Source organism: Mya arenaria, chromosome 3 (genome assembly GCF_026914265.1).
Source record: "Mya arenaria isolate MELC-2E11 chromosome 3, ASM2691426v1".
Taxonomy (NCBI): Eukaryota; Metazoa; Mollusca; class Bivalvia; order Myida; family Myidae; genus Mya; species Mya arenaria.
Window position 1 is genome coordinate 40,439,954 of NC_069124.1, and position 12,623 is coordinate 40,452,576.

At 34.7% G+C, this 12,623-nt stretch overlaps 1 protein-coding gene across 5 annotated transcripts in view; it reads right to left on the bottom strand.

Moving 5' to 3' along the window:
• Positions 1–12,623, bottom strand: part of LOC128227720 (amyloid beta precursor protein binding family B member 2-like) — a 74,412-nt gene that overhangs the window by 59,495 nt on the left and 2,294 nt on the right. For 4 of the 5 annotated variants that reach the window (XM_052938497.1, XM_052938502.1, XM_052938498.1 and 1 more), the window contains exon 2: positions 11,443–11,508. In XM_052938497.1, coding sequence (XP_052794457.1) covers positions 11,443–11,452 — 10 coding nt within the window. In that variant the 5' untranslated portion in view covers positions 11,453–11,508. Of the gene's footprint in view, positions 1–11,442; positions 11,509–12,132; positions 12,198–12,623 lie in introns of those variants that run through there. The other variant, XM_052938500.1, reaches the window with a different exon arrangement.

Below are 12,623 nucleotides of genomic sequence, written 5' to 3' on the forward strand. Positions count from 1 at the left end.
ATTTTGTTATCCTTGTTGTAAAACATAAGAAAGCTACAGGCGATGTCCTCTGCAATGAAATTAGTACCACAGTCGTCACTACACAACATCTTCAGAAAATGATTTTAGATGGAATGGAATGGGAAAAGTACTGCCAGGCGATCATCTTTATTATACACAACAACCATCAAAAGAGGCCTTTTTCTAGTCAATTTGGGTCTTTGGGAACAATTAAGTATTAGCAACTATATTGGGGGAAATTGTATCTATAATTATGTAATTGGGATTAAATGCTCTTGTATTAAACATGTAAAATTTTGGAACTCAGCAAAATTTTATAGATTCCTAGAAAAAGGCATAAAAACAGCAGACTGCTGCAGAGGCCCTATGTTATATATGTTGCTTTTATAAAAAAAAAAACCACTTGTTAAGAACACTGTAAGAACTGCAAAACACCAATCACCTTTTGTAAATTGATCAAGGGACATAGTTCAACCATTGCTAAAGCTAGAATTATGTGTGTTATTGTCAAGCATATAATATAATTATAGCACTGCAGTTATTGGTCTGTGGAGTCCAATGAATACTAGCTTGATGGCATGACACAATGGATGAGTGGTTCTTAATCATGAACACATGCAGCTCTATTTTTCCTCAATCTGCCATTACCCACACATAATTGATGTAATTTCCATACACAATCGCTCTACAGGCCATTAAAATCATCCATTTACAAAGGACAGGGATCTAACATTTTATATCAATGTCCAACTTAAATCAAACTGGAACCTGTTGCTTTGAGTGGGGAAGGAATCAAATGCCAAAGCTCATTTGGGATTTTTTTCTCCTAACAAGGGGCATAACTCAACAGTTATTTCAACCATAATGCTCAGTAATTTATGCGTAAAACTGTCTTGAGCAACAAGTGTACAAAGTTTCAATTGAATATCTTGAATGGTTTAAAGTATGATTAAAGTTAAAAATGAAGTAACTATCAATGCCACGGACAATGTCACAAGGCTATGATAATTAAGCTTGACCTTTTTTATTCCAAAAACAGAGAAGATAAAAATGACTTGAGGTTTTTTAGAAATCGGTCTCAAAAGTGGGAAAACATACAGAGGATCCATCATTGCGTTTCCAAAATACTATTGTATTTTAATCCCTGTAGACAAATTTCTCTTTTCCATTTTTATAGGAAATCATGATCTGATGTTTTTTTATATAAAATGATACAATTGTGTAGCATGAATTATTTTTATTTAATTTCTTTCTCTTAAAAATTGCGGACACTTATATATAAGGGCCAATGTCAATAACGGATGTATTATACGTTCTATTTATCAATTGTTTATTCTTGGTCTAGTTATGAGATATCTTTTGAAAGAAATAGTTACACTGAAAATGTTATATTACATTTATTTTAATAATCAAGTTAAAATGTTAATTTGATGTCAGACACTCACTTACTATTCAACTGAATTTCCTGATTTTGCGATATGTTGTCATACACTCATCCATAAGATGGCCTGAATGAACTCATTCTTGTTGGATTCTCCGAGGACTACAAATTTTAAAGATGAAAATCCCAGCGACAGTCATTTATTTCCTTGGAGTCTAGAGAGTGAAAATCACGCCAATATGTGATATATCAACACTGGCACCTGCTTTGTCATTATGCAAATTCTTGTCTTGTTTTAACTTTTTCATGTTTGGTCTCTGTGAATATAAGGTTAGAAGTATGCAAAAAGCAAAGAACATGAATTATTGTGTATAAATATCTTGGAAAAAATATACCAATGAAACTACCGGTACACAAATCTTTGCATTATTTACTTAATGTTAATATTACTGACACCAAACATACAATCTTATTTATTATGTCTTTGTACAATTATATTTGAACAATGAGGCATGGACAAAAGATTTTGTTTACAAATCAATATTTTTCCATAATATACCAAGCCTGATCATTACCAAAAAATTGTTCTTGTAAAACTTGCATAACATTCAGGGCGCCGACCGCTTCAAACCAACAGATTCCAATATCTCATTCAGGGGCAAGAACTGAAACATTAAGTAATCAAATACAAGAAGTTCGCAATTCAAATGTTTCCCTCTATGTATAAAAACTAAATAAATCTTCCAAACAATTTCATTTCATTGAAATTTCAGGCGTCAAATGAAGTTTTCACATGTCCCAGCAAAAAGGCAAATCTAATATAAAATGATAGAGTGCAGAAAGCATTCTCAGCTTGTTAGAACATTCTATGGACCTTTTTTCTCTTGTTAAACCAGCCCAGCGTCCGAATTAGCACGTTAGGCTCCGCAGCACGCCACTGTTTGACAAGTGGTAATTTACTTTTTCCTCATTCATGTTGACGACAAGCCAATCAAAAAGGGCAATTGAATGCCAGATTCAACGCTAAATGAAACAAAATCAATCATCTATGCGTATAATAACCAAGAAAATGAAAAACAGATATATCAAGGAATATATGCGCACAAATAACATGAAAGCATTGGCTTTATGTCCTGAGGGGAGAATGAATCAAACATGGGGATTATTTTTATTTGCATGTTACCAAGATGAGTAAATTCTTTAATGGGCTTTAGTTTCCAACGCTCTCATCTATTTTTTGTCTACCATTTGGCTGTTGTCAGATATGGAAATTACATTTTAAATTTATTGCAACCATCTGTTAAGCCTTAAGACATTTCTGTTTTTTTCCTTGAATACATATTTGTAATTTTCTCGAGCCATTAGAAAGTTTTCCTTTTCATGGTAGTACATGAGGAAATCAGAATTTTCCATAATAAATGAGATAGCTGAAAAAAGAATAAACAAAGAGAATCAACACAGGCAACAAAAGGGGAAGGCCTTGTGAGGCATTGTGGGTCTATAGGGACAGCTTTCCATGCACTGATATGACGTTACTTATTATAACAGTTATCCAGAAGCAAGAATTATGCTGCCTTATAAAGAGTGCTTTTCGGTTTAAAATGAACATTTAAAACTGCCAAGAATTTCTAGAGGGTGGTTTAACCTTTCTTGCTTTTATTCTATTGGCTAACATACTATATTTTAACTAAAAGCGCATTTGAAAAGCAGGCCATTGCTTTAGGTCAGTAGGGCTCTTCTGCGGACCATCAGCTATACATTTTATAGTTTGACTTTATATCAGAATCAAATTATACTGTTAAGCTATATTTGATGCCACTTAAGTTGATGTATAAACTTATGAAATATTTAAAGTACCTCATCATGTTACTTATCTTTTATTGTAACGTAAAAGAAATCATTTCACAATGGACAGATTTTCAACCTTCAACACAGTAAGTCTCATTTCTAATATTTTTGCCTTAAAAATCAAGCAGCGTTACTACCAAAACTCATCTAGCTTCTGAAATCCTCGAATGTCATCCAGTATATATTGACCATTACACAAAGAGTGTAAAAATCTGTTATAAATCTTTAATGTTGTCAAGTATATATTGAGCAGTCCCCAAGCATGGTAAGAAATCCGTCCAGAAACAATAAACCCTGGACAGTGTGGAAACAAGGATCGTCCTCGGTAACAAATTACACTGCTTTATTGCCAATTTACAGCTAAAAGACACATAAACTTGGAGCCAAGTCCTGTAAAGAAATGCTGATCATGTTTTTGTTACGAAAGTTAATATAGGGCGCCAAGTCATAACATGTCTGCCAAAGTCACGAGACCGCGTTGATTGTATTGAGCAAACATGATATATGAACCTCAGTAATTATGCCATCATCAAGGGCATTATGATCGTACAGTATATTGCCATCCTCAAGGGCATAATGATCGTACCGTATATTGCCATCAATCAAGGGCATTATGATCATACAGTATATTGCCATTAACAAGGGCATCATGATGGTACAGTATATTGCCATCATCAAGGGCATTGTGATCATACAGTATATTGCCATCATCAAGGGCATTGTGATCATACAGTATATTGCCATCATCAAGGGCATTATGATCGTACCATATATTGCCATCATCAAGGGTATTATGATCGTATTGTATATTGCCATCATCAAGGGCATTATGATCATAAGGCCAAATAAAAAAATAGGTGCGTTTCAGGTAACACTGCCAAAAAAAATAGGGTAGGTAGGTCGGAATTTTTTTTTTTGATATATTGATTTCAGTAACTGTTGACTCAGAAAGTAACAAAAATAAAAGTCATCAATTTTCAGGTTTATTGGTAGTTTTTAAACATGTTCCATGCTTCAAAGGAAACATTCTTTATTTGTCTGGTTAAATACTTTGACAATGATGGTTGGATTTCAACTAAGTTATGGTACACCACTCTGCTATTATTTAAGACTTTCCAGGAACGGTTTTACTTTTCTTTATGCACACTTTTGCTTTCAATCACCCTCTGTAGAATGCTAACCTCCCTGTAACATGATTACATGAAGAGTGGGACAGCAAATTTACCATATAAGCCATCAGCCAAGGAAACCTCAATGCTGTCAAGAGGACCTGGGGGTTCAGGTTTGAAGAACAAGTAACATGCAGGTTTTATTGCCAAAATTGCACACTTAAGTCTGACATATCAATCCGAAAGTCAGTATCTGACACATTTGTATCTGACAAGAAAATATAGTTCAAGAATTGAAATATACCTGCCACACAAGCACAAACTACCCGTAATTTACCTTTGAGTTCGGACAATCTAAAAATTCGGACATCCGTTATTATTTTCAAAAATAATTAATTTTAGGTACCTAATTTTCGGACACCCAAAGGACATCGATTGTAACTTACAGTTACTAAGTCTCACAGACAAATATTATTGATCTTTATCGTTACAATGCCTGGCTAGATTACCTAACCGTATACATCACTGTGATAAGTTAGTTAGTTACTACCTACTAAACGATTTATTGCCTGTTGAAAAGGATGTGTGATATATATTTAATGGAGGATTAAAGAAAAAACAAGGGCAATCAGGAGATTAAGAAAACACAGACATGACATGTTTGTAAAACGATCCCCCATCAACTTGAAACTTGTACCACACTATTAATATAGACTTTATGAAGCAATAATCGTACAGTAATACTCATTGTGACATCAATAGAACAATAAAAATCAACACATTCAATGATACAGGTAACTATTTAATGTGATGAATTAAAGTTAGAAATGCAATACTTAAGTTACAATCGAAAACACCACTCAGAAACATTAATCCTGCATAGCAATATCCATGCTCTCCATGAGATCCTCGTGGGTATAACTGAGAGTTATGTGACGTCACACAGTGTGACTGTTTGATCTGAAGTGGATAAAAGGTGTTTATTCATTTCAATGCATGTATAAAATGGTGTTGAATGGGATTTTAATCAACTTGATGAAGGAGTTACACTTATAGGCGTAATAACCATTGATAACTACAGATAAATTAATAAGTGGTAAAATGCAGACATGAAGAAAAAAGGCAGGTTTACCATACATGTAGATAAAATGTAAAAATGGTTATTTACTATGAATTCGCAGAGCGAAAAATAATTATTTCAAGGTGTCCGGAACTCTAAGTTGAAGTACGGTAAATACATTCAGAAATCCAACTCCAATATTGTCAACTTTACGTACATACATTTCGTAACAAATGCTTTTCGTACCCAAATCACATTTTTTTCAGGGTAAAATAGGTTAGGGTCGGTGGGGAAAAATAGGGTCGGTCGGGTAACCGGAAACAGACCTATTTTTTTATTTGGCCTAAGGTATATTGCCATCATCAAGGGCATTATGATCATACAGTATATTGCCATCATCAAAGGCATCATGATCGTACAGGTATACTGCCAACATCTAGGGCGTTATGATCATACAGAATATTGCCATCATCAAGGGCATTTTCATTGGACACTTTATTGTTATTATGCCCAACATAAAGGGATGTTAAATAAATAATTCCGAAAAAAAATCCTTTAAATAATAATAATAATAATATTATTGAACTGTTGGTTTCTTTCCAACAAGTAACACATGTATCAATCCTAAATTCAAATAAGGTTTATCAATTTTGTCAATGATAACCAACAGATATTCAGTGAAATCTAAATATAAAACATCTATTAATATTTCTGGCATTACTCTTCAGACAGGAAATCTTGATCGTACCCAATGGATCACATGCCAGACTGTAATGTCTTATGTTTTAAGCAACCTCAAAGACGATACGTCTAATCTGTGAGTCAACCTTACCATCTACGGGACCAAATTACAGCAATTTCTATTGAACCAAGATTGATCAGAATGGACCATTTCCAACTTCACAATGAAGAGTACTTTACAAGAGCGAGAAAAAACCCATGATCAGATGAGCCGGCTGATTACCTGTCACACAAAATAGGAGCTCGGAGTTGATCGGATGACAACTTAAATACCTGAATTGCCGCTTTGAAACTTGAACTCAGAAAAATAGAAACATCCCATGTTTACTAATGGACCTTTTAAAGACGGAACATTACAATTTGATTTGACAATGGTTTTACGTCATTTACTCATGCAAAACATCGTGGCATCTTAATTGTTTAAAAGGTTTCAATGAAGGATAATGCTATAATGACACAATATCGGATGGAATGGCCAGACATTAATTACAATATGGTTTACCAATGATGATTGGAAAATAACTGAAGTGCAAGAACTGCTGATATGTTTTTATTTGCAAGTTACAAACATAAACATTTAGTAATACTATTCTCATATAAACATATAAACAATTAACTTGTTTCAATGGTAAAAGTAATCTTGTGATAACACGCCCCCTGCCCCCCCCCCCCCCCCCCCCCCCCCCCCCCCCAACCAGAGAGGTCATGGTTTTAAGCCCCAATTAAACAGACCAGGGGGCATTCCTTGGCCTCTCTTAAAAAACACATGGTAATTGCTGACTGTGCTTTTTCTAGAGTGATTCATATCAGCTCATAGCTGCCTTAACAATTGAGCTGAAATAAGTTCATATAAAGTAAATAAAACATATGCTAGGACATTAAGACATGCCTATGAACTCACATTGTCTCAATACCATACAACCAAATGTCATTATAAATGCTTTTCCATTTTATTGTACAATCAGTCTGTACAATGTAGATTGTAGAAATTTCGCAAGGGTTTAACAGTCGCATTTTAGGTGGAGCGATCAGGTCTGAAATCTAAAAGCTAGCATAACTTTAATACACCAATGATTGCCTTAGACATTATGGTGCTAGTCTTAGGTCTTAAAACTAGCCATATGTCACATTCAGACTCGTACAGGTCAGAGCATGTATCTGGTTGTTTAGCTCAGTTGATAGAGCACCTGACTTGACAGCAGGGGGTTCCAGGTTAGTTCCCCCGCCTGGCCACATACTTTTCTGAGACATTTGACGTCCATTGAGGGATTGTGACTAGCTTCTGGTGTGCATGCGTTGAACTGAGAATTGTGGTGTGTTGAGAGACCCATGATGGATTTCTGGTCTAGTTTTGGAATTTTGGTACAAATTCCAGCATAGAGGAATGTCACAGTATTGACTTCCACAGGTTAGCGATAATGTGAGTTATCCCAGCCAGTCATCTCAGTTGGTAGAGCACATTATCTTCTAAGCACTGCAGTGGGTAGTGGGTTTGATCCCTGGACTGGCTTAGCCTATGACATGTATAATTTGACACCATTATTATTTTTTCATACCAAAATTAGGAGATCTTTTTCTTATACTCAAAACACTGGAATTCTATGCCCTAATCAGCAGAAGACAGTTATAATTAATGTTGTAAATTTTCTTTCATTATTCAACATCAGAGACAAGTGGATTTCTGATGCTATAATTGTAAGGCAACAAATCACATATCCAGACAAATTACATGATTTGCCAATAAGACTGCTACGGTGCCAATTTATTGCAGAACCAAAAACATGGTCTGGCTCGACTAGAATACTTGTTGGTCGATCTTGTTAATCTGTCCGCTGGTGATTGAAGACTCATAAATCAGTGAAAATCTCATTTATTGTAATGGGATTTACGCAATCAAATTTCGTAAAACAAGAACAAAACTCAGATTACTCTCGGAACAAAGATTACCACATGATGTGAAGTATTTTTTGTCTTTCGTGAAATTCTAGCGGCTAATAAACCGACGAACATATCATAGACTGTCAAAAACTTCTCATATCGCTGGCACAGGCTACCACAAGCCACCAAACACAAATCAATGCCGTTTGATTATCTGTCCAATAACATTATTAGTTCTGGTTCCATAGAAGCACCATCTAAAGACCTTTTTTCAACCGATTCCCATGGCAACAAATTTGGAAGAGAAAATCCTGGCAATGTAGCGCGAAGTTTTACGCAACATTGGATCACAGAAATTTGTGTAAAATGTCATCTTCACTCCAACAAATATGCTCAGAGACTGCTGTATGGCAACAATAGTGTGTATGAATTGCCAAAACTGCTTGAGGTCTTTTACCACCCACACAACCACCCACATGATGTGGGCTTAATTTTGATCCTCATTGTTATGATAATAAATGGCTATTGAATTAATTATATTCCCCAAATTTAAAAAAAAAAATATTTCTTCAAAATGTTTTATCATGTTAACTAAATTTATCTGGAAATTAGTAAAAATAGCACATAAAAAGAGGGTTTTTTCCAGTAATTAAATTGCTGCTTATTCAGTTATGTGAATTTTGATCAAATTGAATGTTACAGTACATCTCTGTGGTTTTCCTATCTTTAACAAAAATTAAATTATATCCTCTGATTCCCTTATGACAGTAACTTCATTTTAGTCAGCCTCAGACCTTTTCTCCATTAGCTGCGAGACAACTGTAGATCTAATTTTAATTTTGAAGCATGACATCATGGATATTAAACCGTTTTCTAAATATTTCTACATTAAGAAATTGATCAATGTCAATATCCACAATTTATTTGTTGTAATTGATTTTCTGCTTCCGATGGTTTTATATATTTTTTTCATTCATATCCATGATCAGACAATTCACAGGCAAGTTGTTGAAACCAAAATGTTAAACAAGCCAGTGTCAAGTCTTATTGCGGACAAATACAAACATAAACATGTCAAAAGAGTCGATGTAAACAACTAAATGTTCCCCATGACAAGTCAAGCTGAATGCAAACCCTCCTGAAATCCCCCTGTCAATGTCCATTCTTTCCCGTAAATGGTCCATAAAAGCGCAATTAGTCAGAGAACAAGACAATACTAATCAATGACTATTAAGTCTAAGATAACGTTTTTGCATCTATAATATCAAATCGAACATTCTTATCGAAAGATCTGGATTCAGAAGGCTTTGTTACTTCTTTGCGAGCCTAATAAGATTAGACTATCAAATCCCTCGGCACGGAATAATTGACCATGTGACTCATTACTCCAAAATTATACATGTACACAACTTTGTTTTTCTCGATACTATGAGTATGCAAACTCATGTACTCATTATTGTTAACCATGTGTTGTGATTTGTTATGGTTGCATAAGGGTGACTTGAGTGAAGGCCACGCCACATAATACAAAGTCTTGGGAACAATGTACAATATAAATTCACACATGTGAAATAAGTGAAATAGTAAATGTTCATGTTTATTGCTTGGGTGTTATTATCCTGGCAGCTGAAGGGCTGAAACCATTTTGTTGATGGGCTTGGAGAGGCACTTTACGGTTCAACGGGGGAGACACTAAAACTGACTTTAAGGATACATTTGAGGGATCTCCTGGCTTCAAATTAAAAGCAAACTGTATTGTCAATACTAACAACAAATAAAATAAAAAACAAAAGCAATGCTATACAAAACAATGGAGGGGGGGGGGGGGGGGGCATAAAATGAGTGTCTATTGTTTTATTGATATTAAAAGTTACACTACCATATAATTACAAATTTACTTGTATATATTAGTTTCTATAGTGTAAAAGCATGAAAGTTTAACTTTATGAAATAGAAAGAAAAAAAGTAAAGGTGATCCTAGGACCCCTATTAGATGAGGTCTTTGCCTCTGGATCATTAAGGCATTTACATGTATATACAACAATGGTCAATTGTTCTGAACTAGGTAAAGGCTGTAACTGTCTTAATAAAGTATATGAACCCATCAAAACATAGTTCGCATTTAAAAGTTAACAATGATAAAGCTGTGAAGTTTACATTTTTAAATTTCACAAAGCTGTACAATAAGCCGAATGCTGTGTAACACAATAAACACAAATTCATGATTATATCAAAATTTGTCAACATTGCAGCAAAATCATAACCAAACATAAACATATATGTTTATGTTTTGCAGGTTAGCATACCTTTGACGAAAGATATCTTTTTTCAAAATCAGACAGAGGGTTTACAAGAAGCGTTTAAGAGGCCTATAGGCATGCATCTTTAAGCATATATATAAACAAATATACCAACCAGTGCCGAGAGACTGGCTTTAGGACTTAACATCTCCACTACAAAGTCTCCTGGGATATCTGAACCCACCTTTATTTAGCTATGAATACGCATGTCGCTGTTTACTTTTCCATGTTTGTCGGCAGAATTATTGATGACACAGTCTAGCTGCTCATTCTTCTGGGATGGAATATTGCAATCATATTTCCATTTCAAGGGATGGAAGCGAACACGTTCTACATGACATTACCTAATAAAGCATATGGAACCTTTTCGCTCAAGCTCCTTGATAAATTCGTGGGAACTGTAGAATTGTAAACTGCTACTCTTCTAGTGCATGATATGGTATTTCGAAGACAGATTGCACCAGTCAACTTACTATCATACACTGCAGAGGGGAGTGAGTAATACAGATGCATTATGCTTCAATATTTATGAGTTGTATGACAATAGAATGTTAGAATGTTGAAAGTGCATCTCTTTTTTTAATTATACCACTGAGGGGAAGGGTCTCCCAACAATTAATTATCTTATATGTCCACATATTGTGTGACAATACCCTTCCTATAGAATCTGAAAACTGAATTCACAGAAATTGAAATCTGCAAAAATACACTATTTTATGAGCCCTTATCTGGTTTATCAATATCTGAGCCATTGTGACTGCAGTGTACCATATAATGGTGTTGCATCGTGTAAAATACAATGTTAGACAGTTTCACAGGAAAAAGCCAGTACATCAATATTGCTAAATTTTATGGATATAAATGTAAAACTGAAAAATAAAATCTAATCTTCAAAGTCCAAATTGTTATTGACAGTCTATAAAAAAGCAATTCATGCCAACGTTTTCTCTCTAAGTTTGAAAAGTGAGAGCCCTTTACTGTTAGACAGCCCAGCAATAAAAACAAGTAGATAAATATTACTCAATACCCAAAAGTGTTTAAAAAATATCTGTAGAACTGTGTCAATCTAACTTTTACCATAACATATACCATCATTGAATAAATATGCTAAATGTATTAACTTACCATGTGACATTCTAAAACAGATGAATCACATCTCCTCAGAAACACAGCATCATCTTTTTCAATAGCCTGAAAATATAAAACTGGGTCATTTGAAATCCATTTGTATGCCGGCAAGAACGTACCAAACTGACGGATGCTCATCTTAGATGCTTTTTACATGTGTTAAAACTTCCGATGACTGTAGAGTCCCAAAACATTTGTGTAATCTTGCTTTAAATAAATTAGTTCAATTGAGAAATACCATTAAATATACATTCATTTCCATTTGCTTCATAAAGTGGTTGACCCTTTATTAAAGAAGCATTATAAAGGAATATTAGTTTGAAGGGAACTAAAATAGGCTGTCATGACAGTCACCAGGTAACTAGCTACTATAGGTGACAGTTGGATCAGAGTTTCAACTGTATCATATGGTGATTTACAAACTTAAGATTTGTAACCATTTTTTAGGGTTTACTTAAAAGCCATTTGCAGATGAAAAATAGAATGAGGTTGTAGTGAGTTTGTAATTAAACATTATGTTAATCTTGTAATAAGGATTTCTTGAGCTGGTAGAAAAACTATCTTGACCATCATTCTATGAAAAGTTGGTTCAACTGTCAAATTAAAATTTCGGCATGGTCCAATTCGGCTACTTCTAAAAAGAAGCTTGCCTGTGGAATGCTGATGTTAGTATTATGTTGTTCACACCTTATATATAGATTATTTAGCGCCGTGTAAGGGTTCAAAGTAAGCACCGGAACACCACAGGTAATTGAAGAAGGCTGGGGATATCATCCGTTGAAGGCTACATGGAGGATTATGAAAAAGGTCAGCTAAATAATCACAGTGTAAACATATCAATTAAAAGCTTTCTTTATGGTTGTACGCAAATCAGATTTTATGAAAAGAAGGATTAAGGAAATATGTATTTTTATGTATGTTTCATATTATTATAAATATCTTAATAATTAATGATTTCAAATTAAGCTGCATGGCAAGCGGCGAAAGACGTTTTTCCAGAGGTTGAGGTGAAGGGCTGCCGTTCAAACGGAGCCAGGCAGTGTGGCACCATGTCCAAGCTGTGGGGCTTGCAGAAGCCTACAAAAGGTGACTTTGCCACTGGCCCTCCAGTTCCACCCTGTGGCCAATATTGCTCAAGCTGTGAATGCACTATGCACCAAGGTGACATCTGCATTGAT